The 22,692-nt window shown below is 48.7% G+C and overlaps 1 protein-coding gene and 1 long non-coding RNA gene across 3 annotated transcripts in view; one reads left to right on the top strand and one right to left on the bottom strand.

Annotated features, from left to right (window-relative positions):
* The window catches only part of Apba1 (amyloid beta precursor protein binding family A member 1), a 181,268-nt gene extending 171,340 nt beyond the window's left edge, over nt 1-9,928 (top strand). For both annotated transcript variants that reach the window (XM_050160084.1, XM_050160090.1), the window contains exons 10-12: nt 3,737-3,856; nt 5,313-5,453; nt 6,112-9,928. In XM_050160084.1, coding sequence (XP_050016041.1) covers nt 3,737-3,856; nt 5,313-5,453; nt 6,112-6,183 — 333 coding nt within the window. In that variant the 3' untranslated portion in view covers nt 6,184-9,928. The remainder of the gene's footprint in view (nt 1-3,736; nt 3,857-5,312; nt 5,454-6,111) is intronic.
* LOC126512363 (uncharacterized) overlaps nt 1-15,263 on the bottom strand; it is a 54,448-nt gene extending 39,185 nt beyond the window's left edge. Inside the window, exon 1 of the long non-coding RNA XR_007595021.1 lies at nt 14,377-15,263. This is a non-coding gene — a long non-coding RNA (uncharacterized lncRNA). The remainder of the gene's footprint in view (nt 1-14,376) is intronic.
* Between the last annotated feature and the right edge of the window lie 7,429 nt (nt 15,264-22,692).

Consider the following 22,692-nt stretch of genomic DNA (forward strand, 5'->3'; position numbering starts at 1 on the left):
CAGCCCTTACCACCTGACTGCCAGCACCCTGATCTCAGACTTCGGGCCAGCCTAACTATTAAAAGTAACTTTCATTGATTGTAAGCCCAGTGTATATTTTGTCATGGAAACCCAAGCAGGAGGGGGAGGGAGAGAGAGAGAATATAAATATAGAGAGAAACTTGGGTGAAGGTGGGGATAGACCTCGGCTTAACAAGTAGGAAAGTCTGATAAATCCCAACCTTCTGTCAGAGCCCGACCTTCCCATAAGCCGTGCTTTACCTGAGACCCCCAAGGCTCATGGTCCCCAACTGGCCATTCCATTGGACCCCACCTCTCCACTCACCCACCCACGTTGCCCTCTAATGATAGATAAGACGAGGGACCGTGGTGTCTATGAGGTCAGCCTGACCGTCTTGACTGCTGCCTAGGGGCAGCTCTGTCCACAGATGACCAGCTCAAGGTGAAAGCGAAGCTTGCTCAAAGCTTCCTGAGGGGAACAGGTTGTTTGAAGAGCTGAACTTTGACGTCTGTAAACGAAATCTCCACCGACTGGGAAGACGAAAAGGCCATGTGATGATGAAAGAGACGAGTGCCACAGAGGGCCTGAGAAAGCTGCTGCCTGGATGGCTCCCTCAGCAGAGATGGGCACAGCAGGCGGGCCCAGCTAGAGCACTCACCTGTCCCAAGATCCTCAGCTTTGGAGCCGTGGCTTGCCTTGGCTGAGGGAACCCCAGCACCAAACGAGGACTGGCATAGATTCAGTGCCCTTGTTTACGGTCCTCTAGACATCACCCCACCTTGAGCCTGGACCTAGATGGATGCTCACACTGCTCCACCCCCAACCCCAGTCCCTGCAGGGAAATGTCCAGGCGTCAGAGCTTCACTGTCCTGCTGATCATTCAGTAGGTCCCTGTGCTGGCTACCCTACCCAACATCAGTCATTGCTTCCCACATTCACACAAGCCACCCAGGGATCGGGTAAGGTGTCAGTTCTATTCCAACAAGTCTTAGATGGGACTCTGCTCTTCAGTAAACTCCTGGGGGAAGTTGGCATGGCCAGTCTTCTGGCCTGGCTGTTGAGGAACAGGAGTCTAAAGCTATGTGTTCTGTATCTTGCCACTGCAATGCTAATGGGCCTTTCTTCTCTCAGATTGCAGGAAGTGGAATGTGTTTCTAGTTACAGAAACCCTCTGAATTCTTTTTTGCCTCGCTCTTACCTTCCCTGTTGTAACTCGTTCCTAAAGCGTAGGTATGGTATTGGTAGACCAAGAACACCAGCGTCTCTCTGCTCGTGCCCTTGCCTCCAAGTCCTTCCTTCTAGACTTCAGGTCCTTTTCCAACCCAGTGCCCGCTTTCCTTTCCTTCTCAAGAGTATTGTGGGATTGTTCTTGTTGCTATAGATACCGCTCTGGCTTCTTCTCTTCACACCATATTTCTTAAATGGTTGCATCATTCACTGTTGTCATGGGGATGAAATGACCATTTATTTAATTGGCACCTCCAACAAAATGGCAGGTCAGAAATCTAAGTTAATGGGACCCAACTTGAAACACTGATTAGGGACAGCAGAGCAAATCATGCTCAGTCATTTCAAATTGCCATTTCTCAGGCCTTATGCTGAAGCACATTTTCTCCAGGCTCAAAAGTTATTTTGCTGAGGAATCCAACAGGCATCCTAAATCAATTCACCAGAGCCATGTGAAATTCATAGGTAACACTGGGGAAATTGTTTCATTCTCATGCTTTTTGGTATATTCTATAAGATCTTCAGGACTGCCTGGGCGGTCAGCAGGTGCGAGCATTTAAACACATGGCTTTGTGTGAAGGACCATGATTCCCGCCATTCTCAGTGTTTTCCACAAATCCCTGCTCTGCAGAGGATGTGGGGGAACTCCAGCACCCCTGTTCCCGCCTCAGTCCTGACACACACTGTCTGCGTTCTCTCAGCCTCTCGTGCTCCCACCCAGTTCCAGGAGACCTGGAGAATCTTATTCCTACCAGTGTCCAGTGCCTAACCCATTTATTGCTATATAAGTGATTTAAGTGAACAAAATAAGGAGGTGTTCAAGGGAAAATGTAGTGTGTTCATAGCCAAGGTCCAGCCTGCCTCACTTCTCCTACCTGCTCTGATCTTGTGGAATGAGTCCGAGTTTTGAAGTCTGGTGGCTGAGTTCAGTGTCATGGGTTAAGGCATTTAGGAAGATGTATATAGAAACTGAACCTGGCAGAGACCTCAGTGTCAGCATGTAGAAAAAGTGGAGAAATTCAGGTAGAGCAAGTGCCTACGAGCCCCACTGCATATAGTAGCGGAAATAGGACCCGAACTCATGTCTGAGGACACCAGCACTGTCCTCCTCACCTGGCCATGCTTGTCCCACTTCTGGAAGCAGAAAGCCAGACTTTCTCTCTGTCTTATTGACATAACGATCAGACTTGCTGCCAACAGAAGGTCCACCTCTGTCACTGGCATCTGATGCAGGAGAAGCACACTCCATCATCCATGGCATTGAAAATACTGTCCCTTCACTAGGGGCCCCTAGCCTGTTTCCAACCACTGGGACACTGGTGATGCCAATGTGAGTATGAGCATCAAGTCACATGTCACCCTAATTGTCTCTGTCTGTCTCTCTCTCTCTCTCTCTCTCTCTCTCTCTCTCTCTCTCTCTCTCTCTCTCTCTCTCTCTCCCGAAGGAGAGTCTAACATGACCTTCAGACTTTTCTTAATCTGCTGGTCTCTAAAGACTCCAGGCAGGCAGGCATTTCCTGAGTGCTCTGATCTCCCGACCTCCAACCTCACCAGTGTCATCTGTTTGCTCCAGGATGCAGAAATCACCACATCCTCTGCACAATGTCTCTTGAACTGGGATGGGAAACTCCTTCTCAAAGCCTGTCCATGCTGGGGACTGGTGCATGAAAGGGCTCGGGGAGTGCTGCTCAGAGCATCTGCTCCAGCAAACAGGAGGCAACCAGGGCAGAACAGGCCTTCCTCAGAACCAGCAGCTCTGGAGGGGGCATAGTTATTTCTGGACTGGCTTCTGCATGGTCCCCACTTCTCAGCATGTAGCTGACGAGATGGTAGATGGACCTGCCTGGGGGAGGGATGGTTTGGCTAATGTGTAGGGAGCTGCAAACAGGCTCTGAAAACTGTTTCCCAGGCATAACTAAAGGTCAGCTTTTCTTCTATAATCCATCCTGGCCTAGAGAACGGGCGGGTGACCAAGGATGAACCCATGCGCAGTTTCCTGTCTCATTTCTTCTTCATAATCCATCACATCCCAGGGAGGTAAACACACTGGAGCTTCCAGTTGTAGTGGGGATACCCACAAGTTAGAAGATCTCTCCAGACATAAAGAGTAGGGAAGAAGAAGCCCGAGACCAGAGAGAAGCAGCTTTGGGAGTGAGCTGCTGCTATGTACGCCCTCTGTTAGGAGTCACTGCTAGAGTCTGCCTTGGAGAGGAGAGAGTGCATGTCCCGTGTGGCTTTCTCCCAACAGGCTACACCCTCGTCCCTCAAGCACATGGACTCTTTTCCTTATAGTTGTACCTTTGCCAGGTCCCTTGACACCGTCCATTTTGCAGCCACCCAGAGTCCGACCCTGTAGGGAAGGTTCACAGGGATGGCCCCAGGTCGGGCACACACAGCCTTCAGAAGACTGCAGATGTGGGCGCTGCCTCTGTGTCCGGCCACGTCTGCCTCTGTTTACTCTGCCTGACTCAGTGGTCACCACTCCACTGTGCTTTATTCACATTTCAGGGCTTAAAGAACCAGTCGCGGGTAAAGCTGAACATCGTGAGGTGCCCTCCAGTGACCACAGTGCTAATAAGGAGGCCGGACCTTCGCTACCAGCTGGGATTCAGCGTCCAGAATGGAATTGTAAGCATACGTCAAACCACACCCTTTTCCAATACTGACAAATGGAAATGGAGGTATATTGAATTATTTTCCAGCTGGTCCACTCCCTTCATCTTTTCATCCAGTAAATAGATTTGGGGTTTTCGGTTATAATTTGACTAGCTTCTTGGGATTTCGTCTGATTGGGGATGGAGTGTGCTAGGTAGGCATTCTACCAAGGAGCCACAGCCCTAACCCTAGACCCTTGGTCTCACCTCCAGTGTGGAAATCAGCTATGGAACATTTGACCTGAGAGCACCCTAGAGCCAGAAGGACCCACTCACCCCAGACCCACTAAGCTCCCTTGCAGGTCTTGTCTGCATCAGCTTTTGAATAAAGATGCAGGGTCCGGGGTGTAAAGCCAGCTTCCTAAGTTCACAAGCACTCTTGCTTAGTGTGTAAGGTGTAACCTGCAGCACTGGGAGCGTTCCTTCACCAGGGGTTACAGCCGAACCACAGGAAGTAGCTGGCTATACCATTGACTCCATCCCTGTAAGAAGTGAGTTTGGCCAAGCACCACCAAATAGAGAACAACAACAGGTCCCTCTCTCCTCGCACCATAGTGTGGAACACAGTAGGCTTCTAGCTGTTGACTGAGGTTTTCTGTCCTGCCCAGTCCTACAACCATTAAGTCCCAAAGAATCACACAGAGGTCTACATTAATCATAAACTGATTGGCCCAGTAGCTCAGGCTTCTTATTAACTAATTCTTATAACTTACATTAGCCCATAATTCTTGTCTGAATTAACCACGTGGCTTGGTACCTTTTTCAGTGAGGCTGTCACATCTTGCTTCCTTTGCAGCTGGGTCACAATTGAAGACTCAAACTTTCCTCTTCCCTGAATTCTCATTGCCCTGCCTCTACTTCCTACCTGGTTACTGGCCAATCAGTGTTTTATTAAAAGTAATACAAGTGACAGGATAAAAGACCATTGTCCCACAGTGCCTCTTTAGATCATGCAATAGTGGTCCTCAAATACAGGTTTCTAGCATCAAACAGTTCCATAGGTAAGCCTGCTTGAGACTATGGAAATCCGGTTGAAACACTAACTGCCAACAGATAGGCCCAAAAAGGATGGAAGGTGGTCAGAGTTCAGCACCCTAGTAAGTTCACACCTGCCCATACCTCTGTGCAAAGTTTGTGCCCAAGGCAGCCTGGTGGGCTACAAAACCTACTTTTGCCATTGCTGTATATGGTAATAGGGACAGACACAGGATCTTGTGCATGCTAGTTAAACATTCGACCAGAGCTCCGTACTGGGCCACCAAACTTACTGTTCATAAAAAGAACCTGAGAGGTTTAAATCATAAGCCTCGCCAAGTCAGCTTCTAAGGGGTGTTCATGGTAGAGTACTAGGGAAGACAGTCCTTCACCCCCACATGGTGTGAGGATGTGGCCCTGCCCACTATGTGTAACCTGTTGTTTGCCTCTGGTAGATCTGCAGCCTCATGAGAGGGGGAATAGCTGAGAGAGGAGGGGTCCGCGTGGGACATCGGATCATTGAAATCAATGGCCAGAGTGTGGTAGCCACGCCACATGAGAAGATCGTCCACATCCTCTCCAATGCTGTTGGGGAGGTAGGAATGAGGCCTGGGGTTCAGCAGGGCTAGGTACTGCGTGTGCGCCTGGCACGCTTTGCTGGGAGCCTCCTAGAGCCCCCTTTCCCTCCCTAGAGGCCCCTTGGTAGGCAGACCATCTGCCGCAGACCTGTGGGAGGTAACCTTACCTGCCTTCTCTTCCTCATTTGTGTTGCTACTCCCTGTGGTTCCCCAAATTCTCTCATTTTCTCCCAATTAACCCCACCAGGTATGATTGGAAAACACAAATTAGATTCAAAACTCCTAAAACCAGGAGCTCCCAGCACTGGCATGGGCTCACATCACATCCTGACTACATTTCTGGGGCTTCTGCTCTTGATGTAGTAGCAGAACGCTTTGAGATGGGCAGACCCTCCCCACTGCCAGACAGGAGATGGAAGCAGGCAGTTAGAAACCCAGAGCCCTTCTTCCCATGGAGCCATCTTTACTTTTCAAAGGTCTGTGAAGACAGGAGCCTTTAACTGGGAAACTACACCTTACCCAGATTTTCCTATCACTTACAGTGCCCCCCCAAAAAAAAAAAACTTTTAGAAAGCCATGGGCTTCACTCTTCTTAGGACATGTCTGGCGGTTGGGGGTGGGCTCTCTTGGAAACTGTATGGCCCCAGCCCCAGCTAACATGGCTGTCTGTCCTCAGATCCATATGAAGACGATGCCAGCAGCCATGTACAGACTGCTGACGGCCCAGGAGCAGCCTGTGTACATCTGAGCCGCCCCTCCGCAGCAGCGGCATGCATGGAGGAGCCTCCTCACCGTGGTTGTGTTTCTTGTGCTGCCTCGTGTGTCACTGAGACATTCCCCTTCCTCACTCAGCGTTCGGTCTTACACAGGAGAGAAGAACCGGCAAGGACTCTTTACTCTCTTGTCTCTCTCCAGTTTGCTTTTTTTCTGTTCCTTCCTTAATACCAGGGAAGTTTTGCGTGTGTCCCCTTGAGGGTGGAGAACAGCTAATATTTACCTGGGATCATTGTGGAGGGCTTTTGGGGGTCCTAAGGTGGTTGCCACTGCCCAAGGGGACATTATCCCTCCCCAAGAGGCACACACCTCTTCCCTGAAGGAGCCCTCAAGGGCAGCAACAGAGCTGACTGAGCAGTGCCTAAAACTCACTTGCTGCCTCCTGCCTGCCCTGCCCCGCTTGACGGGAGGACAGTGGCAACGAGGACAGCCACATCTTTAGTGTTTGCTGCCTGCTGTGGAGTTAGGGCTCCAGATATTATTTCTGCCCAAAATTTCTGAGCCAATTTTAAATCTCTTCCATAGTCCCCTCTTAGTTTCAATGTGTGTGATAATACAGGCCTAATGCAGAGAAAAGAGAAAGTGACATCCTGGGCAAGGCTGCCGTGACACTGAAGAGATCCTGGCAAGTCACAGGGGTTCTGAGGTTTCCAAGATTGCCCCAAAGGTACACATCAGGGGATAACCTCAGGCAGGTACGATCTTCCTGCATTCTTGCACAGGCACTTACCACACATGTACAACACGCGTGCGCGTGCACACACACACACACACACACCCTGCACAGTGTCTCCTTTGCTCTCTACCTCCATTGAGGTAGGCTAAAGATCTAGCACACAGCCTGTGGGGGAGCCCCAGCACCCCTCTGGAAGACCCCTTCTCCTAGCAGAAGGTTGACACATGCAGAAAGTGGCCAGCCTTGTCCTGAGAAAGAGGCCCTCCTGGCTGAGGCCTGGCCTTCCCGATCCCAGTTGGCTCAGAGTGCCCTCTAGGACTCCACCACCCCACATACACACTGGAGGTTCTTGAGGGACAAACTGTGATATGGGGTAACTTCGTGTCATGCTTCCTGTCCCAAAGCTAAGCCAGCCTGGGCCCTTTCGCAGCCACTCTTGAGGATGTGACATTTCAAAGGCTAGAACAGATAAGTCACAAAACCAAGCAGACTTAATGCTTGGTATTGGGCCTAGGAATCCCCAAGATGTGCTCCAGAAAGAGTGTCTGCTGTCTGCTAGGTCTGGGAGTTTGCAGCCGGTGTGGAAGGCTTGATGCTTTCAGCTGGTGCCTCGTCTTCTGAGTTACGTCTCAGTCTAGTACATGTGTTTTAATATTATTCTGAGCCAATTTCCACTTATTCTGGTCCAAAGAGCAGTTTGTTTTCATGTGGGATATGTCTAGATTTTGTTTCTGTTTTGTTTTGTTTTGTTTTGTTTTCATTGATGACCTCAGTAGAGACAGGGGAAGAAAAACTAATATATTTTGTAATATGAATATAGTCCCTGCTCTCCACATCTGGGATATTTATGTTGTGTCTGTGGAGATGGGAGGGAGTTCAGTGAGCAGTGTTAGGGAGGATGGGTTTACAGAGGGAAGGGTGGGGTCTGGGGGAGGGAGAGATGGGAATACAGGAAGATAAAGAACAAGAGGCTTCATCTCAGGATGCAAAGAGTCAAGCCCCTGGGGACTCTGACTTGATGAGTTGTCTGGGCAGAGTCAGAAAAGCCTGGTTCTTGCAGGGATCCACAGTGGAGCCCTCAGGTTTACTTTGGAACAAGAAGTTTCAGTGCTGTCTGCCCCCCCCACCCACCCACCCAGCTGTCCAGATAGCTGCCTGAGACGTGGCGGGGCTGCTGCTGCTACAGAGCTGTGTGGATGGAGTTAGGACCACACGAGCCAGACTATCTGGACTTTAAAGGGTGTCCCACCAAGTGCTCCTGCATGACCAGACCCAAGGTCAAACCCCAGCAAATGTGAAGACTGGAAGCAATGGTCTGGGTTCTCCTCACCTCTCTGAAATAACTAAGCTTCCGGGTATCTAATATAATCACACACTGAAAAGTGCAGCCCGTCCCTCCTCTGCCAAAAAGCAATGGAGAGGACCAAAAGAGGCAATATTGCTGGCAAATTGGGAACCTCAGAAAGTCACTTGAGAGGCTGATGCCTGTCAGATCCAGGGTGGTCACCACAAGTACATGTCCACACACGTACAGGAAGGTGGGAGGACAACGAGGCTGGCCTGGGACTGGTCAGGGACAGGCTCCACAAACACATCACTCCCAGTATAACCCCCAAATAACCGCAGTGAAGTGGCTTCACCCCAGGGAAGGAGGAAAGAGAAAATACTTTCCATTCTTGTTGCACAAAAACCCTGGAAACTTTAAGAGGGGACTGAAAAGCCAAGCTTCTCTTGTGAGCTCTTCTAGAGAGCTAACAGTTTAGCATGATTGTAAGATTACCTAGGCTTTTGTGTTAACCAAAGTGGCTCCCCCAACCCAGAGGGAAAACTGTTGGAGCTTGGTCCAAGCCCCTGGCTGAAGCACAGTCTTCCACTGTTGGCGTCAGACTGAGTGGTTAACTTGGGGTCAGGTCTTGTCTGGCATCTTCACATACATAGTTACATATGTAAATATCTCATCACCCAGAATGATGGGGCCGACTTTGATAAAGCTGCGCTCTGCCCACTCAGTTAGGATATGATGGTGACTCAGCTTTGGGACCAGTCTCCCAGATTCACTCCACCCCCACCCCAATCTAAGGAGGTTGCACCACAACCCACTCTGCCTCTGCCTTCTCCAGTGGGAGCATTTCAGGGAGCCACCATCGACCTTGAGTTCATGAGAGGAAGAAAGCCCCACAGATCGATGGCTAGAGCCCACTTCCTGAGTGATAACTTCCTCCCTCACCACAGCAGGCCCCTGGAGGTAGAGCACACAGCAGGCCGCCACCTCCCTGCTCAAGGGTTTGCTTTCTGAACATTGCCCATTAACATTGGCCTTCAGGGAGTCAAGTAACCTACTACCTCCCCCATTGCTCCTCCTCCCTCCTGCAGCCCCACCCACACATATGCTCCCCGTAGACAGCACACTGATGCAAACCCACCCCAAGCCCTGCTCCAGTCTCTCCACCCACTGGTGTGGCTGTCACTGATGTTTACAACCAAGGGCCACCTCCTGCTGATGTTTTACCTCTCACCTTCCCAAGGCTACCTGTTGGGTTTGCATTTCACCTGTCTACTCCTTCCCTGGATAGGGTGCACCTGAGCACACAACCCTGATTTTATTTTCCCTCCATCAAGGCAGTGTGTGATGACCGTGTGGGAATGAAATCTCTTGTACATACTTAGCACAGCACCTGGGGTATGAACTCGCACCCCCATTCCGTAACGGGGTGCATTAGCGCTTACTGTAAAACATCGGGAGTAGTATTGTATTTGTAACAATATCGTTCTTTGTATACACGAAACTCAATGATCTCTATATATAAATATAAATATATATATAAATAAAATATATCTACACGTGAGCCTGGAATGTTGCCACTGCACACCCACTGAATGTATTTCCTCCGACAGTCTGGTCACCAGTCCTGGCCCACCCTCCCCTTCTTTGTGCCGTGGCCGCAGTTGTCTGGTTTGGGGTTGTGATGTATTAAATGTGCTATCTCCTTATTTAACTGAACGCTAACGTCTGTATAAGAATTGCTGCAACAATAAACAAGGACTTTGCCTCTTAGCCCTGGCTGAGTGCCTGACTGTTTCAAGGAGGATAGGCCTCCGTGTGCAGGGAAAGTTTGGTCTTCCCTAATAGGTCACGTCCAGCTCTAAGGGTTATGGGGACTGGTTGCTACCCCAATATTTATCAGTGACCTGTCACCCCACAGTGTTTTCAGTCTCCTTGGAGCACGGGTGTCATGGGAGAAAGGACCCTGTAGGTTTCATACTTTGTGACATCACTGAGGAAAGAAAGGCAGAAATTAATCCTTCCCTCTAGAAATAAATAAATAGAAATGGAAGAGGTCTTCATTGAGGGCTGGAGCCACAGTGGGAAACAGTGCCTCGGAGGACCAATCTGAAGATTCTGTGAGAATGCTCCAGAAGCCTTTTACCTAGGACTCTTCGCAATCCCACTCTTCAGCATTTGGTAACATGATGTTCCTGGTGCCAGGGGCATGAGCGGAGCACAAGGCTCCCAAAAGAGAAGGCGTGGCCTAGTCTTCATTAGAACATCAACCTCCTCATCCTTCCAGAAAAACTAGTTGTAGGTCCCTTAGGGACTGTGCTCTGCAGCTGCTGGAAACCCTGGAAGGTAGAGGCTGGGAACAGTTGGGTTTTTGTTTGTTTGCTTTTTTTTTTTAATTTTCCTTTTTTATTAATTTTTTTCATTTATTTTACATACCAACCAGTTTACCCTCCTTCCTCTCCTCCTGTTCCCCCCCTCACTCCCCTTTTACCCTGTCACCATCTACCACTCCTGTATCATCTCCATATGGGGGACAGGCCTCCCATAGGAGTCAACAAAGCATGGCACATCAAGTTGAGGCAAGACCAAGCTCCTCCCCCTGTGTTAAGGTTGGGCAAGCAACCCAGCTTGGGGATTGGGTTCCCAAAAGTCAGCTCAAAGTGCCAGAGATAGGTTCTGGGAATTATAAAAGCCTTGTGGCAGCATGCTGTGCCCCAGAATCACTGGGTCTTTGTTACCATGCTTATAGCTCTGTAACAAAACACTTGGTGTTGAAAAGCTTAAAAAGATGGTGGTAGACTAAGACCCTCCCCCACACACACACAGCTGTCTCCTCACAGAAGCATCTTAAATAGCTCTATTCCCCACCAAAACCACTTTCAGAAGAACAAACCCAGATGAGAAATCGCAGGACCTAGTTTTAGTGTGATGAAAAAATTTGTTGACAGGAAAGAGTCTTTATCCAGGAGCACTGTCTTGGGGACAGGGTCATTGGGATCTGTGAGTGCTCCTGGATGGAGACCATCCTGGCTCCAGAAAGAGAACTAAGACTCCAGTGGGATCGATTTATAAACTAGCCTGCATCCCCTCCCGCTGCTTCAATTTCCTGCCACTAGTACACCAAGCCATAGCATTGTGGGTTTGGTCCTACTCCTCCTTACTGCTCCAACAGATGGGTTAAAACCTGGGTCAACTATGTGCTGCCTACAAGAAATTCACTTCTGAAGATACGTAATAGACTAAAAGTGATGGGGTGATGTGATGGTTCATTTTCATTGTGCACTTAACTGGATTCAGAATCATACAGGAGGTTGGAAAGAAGCATATCTGGATGTATCTATAAGGGTGTTTCTAGATTAACTGAGCTAGGAGAGACCTATCATTGTACCTGAGAGAAAGAAAACTGCTAGATCTGAACCCCAGAGTTAATAGAAGGAAAAAAATAAAGACCAAAGGAGCAATAAAGAAAAAGTATGAACCATTAGCAAAATGAAAAGTTGTTCTTCTCAAAAACAAACAAACTCAAGAGAAGTGAACCAGACACAAAAACAGAGAGAAGAAAGAAATACAACTTATACCATCAACTACAACAGCATTCAAGATTATGAACAATGACATACAAAAATTGATAAACTAACAAAAGGACAAATTTCTGTACATATACAGGAAGACTGAGGGATTTGACAGGAGCCTGTATTTAGACAACTCCCAACAGCCCACCACAAAACAGCGATTTAATAAGTGAGCGTCGTGATCGAGGGCAAGACCCAAAACAGGCTGAAGTAAGGAGTGTCTCTACATAGCAACAGTGAAATGATTGAAATGGAAAACAGTAACCAAAAAAAAAAACTATCTAGGAGAAAAGAGTCCTGCAATGAAAAGTATAAAGCACTGGCATAATGAACTGGGAAGGCCACACAGAAACACAGAAAGATGTCTGTGTCCATGGAATCAAACGGTTGATACTGGCGAAACATTCATACTGACTGACTAAAGCAACCTACAGATCCAGTGTGATCTCAGTCAAAATACCAATGACTTTCTTCCCATACCTAGAAAAAGACCCTAGGATACATTTAGGACCACCAAATAAATATGAACTAAAGCAAAAGAAAAATAAAGCAAATTTGAAGCAAAAGAACATCATCTTGTCAGCTAACATGAAAATATACTACAAAGCTATAATCATTGAAACATGCTAATGATGTAAACTATGGGTGGTAGGAGACTAGAACTGGACTCCATCTCTTACCACACACAAAAACCAGCTCGAATTAAGGACTCAACCATAAAACAGAGTGGAAGCAGACATAGGGGAAATATATTAGGAATAACCAATTTTTTTAATAAAACTCCCAAACACAGGAAATACAAACAAAAACAGACAGGCAGGATAACACCAAACTGAAAACCTACAATGGCGAAAAAAACAAAAGAATAAAGATACAACCTAAAATCAGTGGGAGAAATATTTTCAAACTATGCATCTAACAAGGATAATTTTAGAATATGTTAGAAGACCAATAGCAAATAATAATCGTCTTAAAAATCGGAACAAACCTAGAGTTATTTTCAAAAGAAAAAAAAAACAGGCAAACAAATGACAAACAGATGTGTGGCACCACGGGAACCATCACTGAGGATCAAAGCCACAATCAGATGAACTCAGTCCACGTGGAATGGCCAGCGGCAGAGGAGACAGGAACGCCAGCAACTTCCACGAGGAAAGAGGAGAATGCAAATGAGTAGCGCCAGACGCAAATTCCTTAAGAACTAATTATATGATTGCCGTGTGATCCAGCAGCTCCACCGGTACAGACCCAAAAGTAAGAAGGTCCCAGTGTTAGAGAAGAGCTCTGGTCTCCACCCCTGCACACGGCGTGCTTACTCACCCACACCTGCACACAGCACGCTCGCTCACCCACACCTGCAACGGCGTGCTCTCTTACCCACACCTGCACACGGCACGCTCTCTCACCCACACTAGCACACGGCACGCTCGCTCACCCACTGAGCCATCACCACAGGCCTATCAAGGCAGTCCTTGAACCATTACAACCAGCAGCCAGAAAAGCAACAGCAATCCTAGCACGGGGTCCCCCAGCTACAAGCGGCAGGGCTAGAGAGCAGTCAAGACTAATGGCACTTTCAATAAACTTTGAGAAACAAATATGTCACCCTCTCCCCGCCCCCCAGGTGCTACCAGTCAGAGGGGTTTTGGATAGTTCAGACAGGTGGGACTCGCAGCAGGGGAAGTTTATGACAGGACAGCAGCCCACAGGTGAGACTTTTCCCCCACAACGGTCAGCTCACAATAACCCTTAGGAGGTGAAATGATTGTTTCTGGATTAGCTGGGCTTAACTATCCGGATAGAACATTTAAATGTAAGGAGGACTGGATCGCCCTGGTGGTGAGCCATGATGGAATACGAATTAAGGTTTCAATGAACACTCGAGATGGAAGTAGACCTTTTGTGCCTTCCAGCCTATCGTTTACTACTAATTAACCCCTCTCCATCTCTTCCCTCTCTGGCTCTCAGTAATTAAATTTAAGACATCTCAGAAGTTGGTTTTCTTATTGGCACCTGTATATGCAAACGTCACAGGGCTCACTGTCAACCCAAAACTCAGCTCTCATCTCAAAGGGAAGGGCTTTATTCTAGAGCCAAAAATGAGTGAGCATGACCCAGGGACAAAGATTCAGGTTGTCCCAAATACCATGTTCAACGCGGTAAGTTTCACCGAGTCTTTATAATTGCGGATCAAAAGACAGCTATAGATTCCACGCTCAGGTGGAAACATCAGGTCGGCAGCTTCTGACCAAGCAGGGAAATCTCAGATAAATTTCAGATGCTGTTGATGCCTTTCTTAGCATTTGTGCTTCTGGAAGGCAGCGATATGTTATATCCTAAAAGGGGTCATGGGCTAAGTCACAGGATGCTAGATCAGACACAGAGTGAATGCGATGGACGGCTAAGAAGGGAGCTAAAAATCACCCAACAGAGTTGAATTTGGGTTCTGCAGGATTTCCAACACTCCATAACCACAGAGTTCAGTCAGCCTGCCTGGTAGAATCTTCAGCATGGGTATAGCCTTTCCCAGAGAATTTCAGTTCTCAATAACCCATATAGGTACATTGCAATGTGCCAATTTTTCAATAGTAAAAATGGCGATAAACAGTAACTTCAAAAGAAAATCATTTGACTCACAGTTCTGGACAATCCGAGCAGCCTCACACCAGTAGGTCCTGTCCAGGGGCAGGCCCTGGTGGAGAAACGGAAAGGGAGCCAGTGGCCTGAAGAAGTGGCCTAGCATGTGGGTGACCTCCCTTTCTTGCCACCAGCTCTAGAAAGACCATCCCACTCCTCCAAGACTGGCCTTGCTGGAGAGAGGTTGCCTGGTCCTCAGCACCTTCCATTCAGCTGGGGCTCCTGAGGGCTCTCCTCCACACAGCCACACCGAAGGTTAGAATACCAGCCCAAAACTTCCTCACTTCCGCTTTGGGGGCTGGAAAACTTCCTCACTTCCGCTTTGGGGGCGGGGCTACATCTAAACTAGAGCGGGGGGCCTAGTCTCCCATCACATGGAGCAAAGTGCCCCATCGTGCATGACCAGGAAGAACAGGAAGATAGATTTAGCTCAGTCCTGAGGAGCCACTCAGATAGGAAGACTCTCAGTTGGTCCTAGAGCGGGCCTCTGGGCGGGACCTTTACAAAGCACTTTCTTTTCTGTCCATTAGCTTAATCGCCACAATACCTGAGGGAGGCAGAGGCCGCATCTCATTTATAGCCCAGGAACCTCCAGTTTAAGAAATCAAGTTTCTGCTCCAGTGGCTATAGCTGTGCTGGACTCTGCCCCCGCATTCCACCCACCTCGTAAGTGATCAGCAGTGGGCCATCTCCCTGTGAGAACTAGACGCTGGGAGCAGCAAGAGAAATCTTTGCTTCTTGCCTTCTCTCCCCCTCATGTTGTAAGTGAGGTAATAACAGAAGTTCCCTGGAGAAGGTCACAGACCACCTTTCTGGCTCACTCGCCTGACCTAAGCTACTGACCAGGAATTCCGAGCTAGAGCCCGTCTCGGGCTCTGACAGGCTAGTCCTACAAAGAGAACCCTCTTGACAGTGCTGTGGCCCTGGCAGCCGGCCGCAAGCACCCTCCTCACCCAGAAGCCCTGGCTCCCCATTTGCCCCCTCGTTTCCCCACCACCAAGGGCACCATCCTCCACAACACTCACCCTCATCGCTAGGGGAAAGGCTTCGCCAGCACTGGGAGGGGGGCGCGTCTCAAGGGCAGAGAAGATGCTTCATTTTCCTTACCCCACCGGGAGAGAAGGAAGGAAGAGCTTTCCTGGTCTCTGTATTTGCACAAAGGACAGTGCCCCTCAACGGGAGGGCAGTACCACCAGGGGTACCTGAAAGCGCCTGTAGTGAGAAGCTGAGGTGGGCAAGCCCCGCCCTGTGTCAAGCCACGCCCCTCTGAAAGCCCCACACTCTTCGGTCAGCCCCACCCCAGCCACCCTAAAGCTTACAGAATCTCTTGGTCTTAGTCTTCTAAAAGTCTTGCTTCGTCTGCTCCTCGGTTTCTTGACCTCATTGAGCATGCTCATCTTGTGAGGCCCGTGTGTCTAGTACGAACAGAATTTTTGCAGCTGAAAGGGATATCTAAAAACCGTTGCCTGAGGACCTATAGGAAGTCGAATGGTTGGTTTTTTAATCAAGACTAGGGCACACAGAAATTACGACCTTCGTACAATGTTAAATGAGAATGTGCTCCCAGAGTTTCGTTCCCCCTACACCAAGTGATCCCGTCTTTAAACAGCTACAGGCTGAGCGCTGAAGGTTAACTGTACAACAATGTGGAGTGTATCCTAAGTTCAACACCCAGCAATGCAAATCGTGTTTAATGTATTTCAGACAATTTTAAATTTTTAATGATTTTAATGGTAGTTGTTTAGCGTATACCGGTTAGAAAGAGCCTTTCTGAGACTAGGAAGAGGGAGCTATCGGTGTCTAACCAACAAGGACTCCAAATTGACAGCGTAGTGTGCATGAACGCCCTGAAGCCAGCGTCCTCCAGATAGCTCTTGACTCCGGTGATTACAGCTGAGCTTGGCAGGCAGAGGGTAGACCGGCAGATGGAGATGGCTGGGGGGGGGGGGGGGGGGGGGGGGGGGGGGGGGGGGGGGGGGGGGGGGGGGGGGGGGGGGGGGGGGGGGGGACTGTAGTGCTACACGTTTCTAATTGCTAATTGCTTCAACATGGGTTTTCAACTCTCTCCATCGCTTCCCTGTGCTATCTCCCAGGGAAACCACAGGCTTCATGAAGCCAGAGATGGATTTGGCGCCCTCTGATGGAATAGTGAGGGAAAGGCCATGCCTACAAGATTCCCAGAGGGCAGCTGCAGGAGTGTGGGATTTCTCAGACCTAGCCTGGCTCCCACAGCTACCTTCCAGATAGGGAGGCAGGCGGAGCTGGTGCTATGACTCATCCACTAATGCTCCGCTGTGCAAACCCAGAGGCTGACAGAGGCACTTTCGTCAGGTCCTGGAGTCCTGGAGGCAGGCTTATTACACGGCAGTGATTCTTCTTGTAGGCCACCCCAGAGGTTCTGAGCTCATTTGGTGGAGACCATACATTTCAAAGGCATAGACTCTTGGAACAGCATGAGGAGGAGATACACACACACACACACACACACACACACACACTAGGTGCCAGGGAAGCAGGGCGGGGGGGGGGGGGAGAGGGGGGTAGAATTCCCTGAGTCGACCTAAAATTTAGACTATTGTTTCCTAGCTCTCCCTGTGACTCCAGCTTCCGGCTGGCCACAGAAGTACAAATAAGATTTGGAAGGCTCATCAAAGCCAGGGTCTTATAATATCATGTATACGGGAGTGCACATCCCCTGTCGCTGGCTGACGGTCCACATGGCCAGCACACACACACACACACACACACACACACACATCACAGAAGTCATGGGCAGCAGTGGCCGGCTCCATGTCACTCTAGCCTCATGGACAACAGTCAGCCCTGCTGAAGTCAGAGGTCACCCTTTGCCCAGGCCTCTTCCTGGCCCGTACAGGTGTGTTTGACTGAGCTGTAGAGAATGCCTCGCTCCCTCCCACACCGAAGGAGCCCAAGCACAGCACAGAGGGGAACAGGAATTGCCTAACTTCTGGCATCTATATGAGAAATTTGGTCCTCGCTTTATGGCCTCAGAAAGCGCAAAAGCTCCCCCATCTTAAGTTTGCTCCCAAGAGCCTGGAAAGAACACCTCCAGCTTCTGCAAAGATGAGCTCCTCAATGGCTATACACCCCATCCTTTCCCATCTGACAGACCTGGGTACCAATGGCAGCTACAGGGACCTCCTCACCCTCCTTCTATGCTAAGGAAGCAGTCTTCAATCCTCCAGGGGGTAGCAGGCCAAGGACACTGAACTGCTAACTATTCCCTTTAGCTTTTCTTGTGGAGTGTTCAGGGTCAGTGAGAGAGCCAGTCACACTAACTAAGGTGGAGCGTGACAGAGGACATTGGCTATCACCCTCTGTCATCCTCACGTACATGCTCGCATACAAACACACACGTGCACAGTATCAAAGCAAATCACACAGGATCATCGGGACAGAGTCCTTCCAAGTCGGTTCACTAGCATCCCACACGGGGGGGGGGAGGGGGGGGCTAGCACACAGCTCACTGCCCACAGGGGGATTTGCACTGGAATTACACACATCCGGGCCCAATGGACAACTTTGGCAATCCTCTAAACTAACAAAACTGATAAGGAAAACGCTAATCATAGGGAGTAAACCTCTGTGTCACTCGGCTTCTGGACAGCACATAAATTTGAAGTGAGTCAGAAGACAGAGACCAGGGTGGAATCGCGATGTTTTCTGACAGGAAGAGCACGGTGGGCCCAGTGCAGTTAGATCATGGTCCGCGTAGTAAAGGGCGGGAAGAAATCCTGTTTCCTAGTTCATTTCTCACTAAAATGAGTTATGAGTGACAACAGGAGCTCTGAAAACCCCCAGGAATTCTGAGAATCGTCAGGCTTAGAGGGGAGCAGGCATCTCTGTCACCGGACCCTGTTTGGCGCACCCAAGTCAATGAGCCAAAGACTACGGAGCTCTGGCGCCACCTGGTGGCAAACAGCAAAATGCGGGCTTCCTGATTGTCCCCATTTCTCTAGTCATCTGGTGATCCCTTGCTTGGCTTATTCTTCCAAAGCAAGTGAGGGTAGGGCAGGGAAGAAAGCCCCTCCCGCTTCGGTTGCTTTGCTTTTTCTTGTTACTCTCATGAAAAGGTAAATCAAGCAGAGAGGAGAAGTTATCAAGCTGGAATACACTCTTAGGGGGATTCCAGAACATTCCCCCTCCACCACCACGCCCCTCCCCCCCCACCCCCCACCCCCATCCCCGCCGCTGGGTTCTCAGAATTCCAGCCAATCTGGCCCTGGGATGTGTTTCTCCTGACCTAGGATACCCAAGATTTCCACAATACATGGGACTGCCTTCTGAAGGATCTGGGACAGGGACACCCAAAAGGCTTCAGGAGAAAATGATCTCCCTACCCACCCACCCCCATCCTGCTCCCGCCAGCCAGCTGCTACCAAACCTTCAGGCCTTGAATAGCTTCTGCAGCAACACCCCTGCGAGCACTGGTCACGCCTTGTACTGTCCCTGCACCAACTTCTGAGCCCAGCGCCTATCCACCCGAACCCTGCAGAGTTGTTCTACATCCCTACTGCTGCCTGTGAGCCAAACAGATCATAGGTATATGTTGTTCCTGAACACATGAAACTGACCAATGGATAATTTTTTAAAAATGTGGAAAGAGAATTCTTTGAAGTGATATCTAACTGAATATGTACCAAGAAAGCTTCCTAAAGGAAAAATTAAAACCTAATCATTCATAATACCTTAAATAGCCAGTGGTGAGCCAAAAGGTCTCTCAGCGTTAAGTGGAATGTTTGGGGCTCTTTTCAGATTGCTGCCGCCAGTCATCAGTGTGGCTTCAGACTTAATTCTGTGCAGCTGAGCAGAACCCAAACAAAATCTCTGCCTGTCTGCAATTTAGGTTCCAGAAGAAGAGATAAAAAATAATTAGGTAAAATATATACTTCCATCATATCATGATGTGCACTCGTGGGGAAAAAACAAGTGTGGAGGGTTGCAGTGTGGGAAGAGGGAGGCAGAAGAAGCGCGTGAGCAAAGGCGGGGAGGGGAGTCTGACACAGCCGCGGAGCAGCCCTGAGAGTACTGCGTGGGGGAGAGGGTAGTCTTGTTCACGTCTTTGCCCACTGCATCAGCATGGTGCCTAGGGCTCTGCATATCATAGGTGTTTGGGGAAAGTCATCAACTGGCCAGGAATGTAGAGAAGCAACAGGAACTTCCGGGGTTGAGCCAGCACCACTGCCTCTGGCGTGGAGGATTGGAGGGGTGCCTGCACCCGACTCATCCTTCTTGCACTAAGATTCTGCAGGGATGCCACCTCGCAGGGAGGACTGAGCATCACCAACTCCCACGCTGTAGCGCAACTTACGCTGGCTGCGGCGTCTGGGGAGACGCTCCCATCGCCCACAGCCCCTCTTGCCCTGGCTGTTATTTTGACTTCTATTTGGTTCCCTGTCAGGCACCTGCGGAGCAAAGGGGGAGCTGAAGGAGAGCAGGGACCTCCTTCCTCCATCACTGCTCATTTCCTGTGTGCCGGCTTTTCCATCGCTGTGACAAAATGCCAGACAGGAGTAATTTAGGAAAGTCAAGTTCATGTAGGATCACCATTCAAGGACATCCCAGCCAGTCGTGCAGGGAAGGCACGGAGGCTTGGGGGAAGGGCTGTGGTGACCGTGGTATGTTTGTAGCACTTAGGCAACAGGAAGCAGAGTATAGGCAGAAGCAGGAGCAGATTTCCCCCAAAGCCCTCCTCGTGTGACCCAGTTCTATTAGCCAACCCCACATCACGGAGGCTTCACAACCTCGCAGGTAGAGAAGGCTGTTGGCCCTTCTGGGGACCAAGTGTCCAACCATGTGAGGCTCTGGGGGACCGCTCACATTCTACTGGAACACCCGGTATCTAGGGTTGTGCCTGGCATCATTCGCTGCTTGAAAAGCACACGCTGAGTGAGCGGCTGTGTGATCGCGGGAAGCTTCCTGCCAGAACCGCAGAGGAAGGCGAGACTTAGACCGAATCACCCTGAAGGCCAGCATCTTCCCGCTCAAACTCCCTTTGTGACAAACCCCAGCAAGGATAAATCCTCAAGTCCTCACCTGCACACAGTGTCACTGTGGTGGGCTTGAAGAGAAATCCTAGGAGAAGCGGTCAAAATCTCCATTCATTATAGGTTTGTGAACAAGACAAAAAAAAAAAAAAAAAAAAAGTACAGGTTTACTTAATGTAAGTTTTACGTGATGTAAGAGTCTCCCAGCCATAGACCCAAAGAAACATGTACCAAAAGGTATGAAGGTATGAATATTACACAATGACAGACCAGACATGTATTGTGGAACTACTTCACACAGAAGAATAAGAACTCTACCATCCACCATTAAATTTATCATCAAAGACCAGATATCCCAATGCTCTAAAATATTTCAGAGCAGCAGAGAAGGAAGGGAACCATCCTAATTAATTTTATAGAGAAAATATAATAACCTATATGGACATAAGATAAAGTCAGAAGAGGAAAATAGACAAATACCACTGTGAATTTCCTAAATAAAATATTAGCAGAGTTCCGCATTACATTAAGAAACAATACATGATGAATTAGTGCAGTTTGTTCAATAATTCAAGAGTTTTTCCAATAGAAACCCATTAATATCATAGTACAGGCCCATCTTACTATGATAAATATTACATACTTTGGAACCTAGGGATAGATTTCAGTTGGTAGAGCACTTGCCTCGCTGTATGCTGTATGAAGGGTTCAATCCCCAGCACCGCATAAACCAGGCATGATGGTATGTGCCTGTATTACCAGCACACAGCAGGTGAAAGTTGTGGAGGCAAGATGTTCAGAAGTTCAAGGCCAACCTCAAATACGTGAATCCCTGCCTCCAAAAATAAAAAAGTAAGAAAGGATTAGCGGTATTTTTTCTAAAATGGGAAGGAGGTAAAAATGTGTATCTATCAATGGTCTTCCACACTGTACTAGAAACACTGGCCAATGCAATAAGAAAAGATAGTTCTAGAAGATCTCATAATAAATAAAGTCAGACATTTTTTTTGAGGCAGGGTCTTCTTATATAATTCAGACTGACCTCAAATACACGATTCATTGCCACAATTTCCTGAGTGCTGGGATGACATATAATCCACACTGGTGTCACTTAGAAAAGTGCCATTGGCCCGGTGAGATGGCTCAGTAGATAAAGGTGCTTGCTGCTAAGCCTGGTGACCTGAGTCACATAGTGGGAGGAGAGAAACAACTCCGGCAAGGTGTCCTCTGACCTCTGCAAATACACTTCAGCATGCATACACACTAAATAAATACACAGAAACATATATAAATGTAAAAAACAATTCAAGAGAAGTGACATCACGGTATTGAGTATTGATGTCTCGACTCCATCTGTGTGTGTGTGTATCTGTGTGTGTCTGTGTCTGTGTATTCTCTTTACCTCCCAGTTTCCATGCACCAGTGTCCTTGAAATGACGGGTAGTCTCTCATGACAAAGATAAAAAAACAGAGACCGCAGTTCTACGACTTGTAGATAATGTAATCTCAAGCAAGTGAATTTTCCTTGCTGAATATCTGGCAATAAAGAGGCAGCTGTCCCTTGTGAGGCCTCTGGTTTGTGAGTCGGGTTGACTGTTGAAAACTTGCTCACCTTTCAAAAGCGGGCGTGAGGCCCCTAGGAAAAGCAGCTCACAAACCAAAGCTGAAAATTCCCAGCAATTCTCCCTGCTTGGAATTCTCTCGTGCCCAATCCGGCTCCCTGAGACCACTGTGAATCTCTTGTTTTGAATTAGAATACACACACAGTATCTAAAGGGTGCTGGAAAACCTTCCACAGACCTGGGACCTGCAGCCACTTGGCAAGAGAGAAATGAAGATTCATCCAGAATTTTGGCTCTTGCTTTTTCATTAGGGCAAAACACGAGAGAGCTTGCCAGCTGCCAGAAGACAATGGCCTGCCCTTAACCAGCGTAAAGGTTCTCTTGTATCGCACTCATTACTTATTACTTGTTTACTTGTCCTACTTATTAGAGGAACTCTCACACCTCTCTCTCTCTCTCTCTCTCTCTCTCTCTCTCTCTCTCTCTCTCTCTCTCTCTCTCACACACACACACACACCGTATGCCTGAGAGCCACATCTTTGAAATTCAGCATGCATAGACAACTGCTCCCAGGCCCTGTCTGTATACCAACTGATTACCTAGACCATAACATAGGTCAAGTCTTTAATACATGCAAATGCTTATCCTTTCTACAGTCTCCTCTCTCTCTCTCTCTCTCTCTCTCTCTCTCTCTCTCTCTCTCTCTCTCTCTCTCTCTCTCGCCTTGCTGGGACTTCTCTCCTCAG

Source organism: Alexandromys fortis, unplaced genomic scaffold, assembly GCF_014885135.2.
Source record: "Alexandromys fortis isolate MF-2015 unplaced genomic scaffold, M_Fortis_MF-2015_v1.1 scaffold_10, whole genome shotgun sequence".
Lineage (NCBI taxonomy): Eukaryota > Metazoa > Chordata > Mammalia > Rodentia > Cricetidae > Alexandromys > Alexandromys fortis.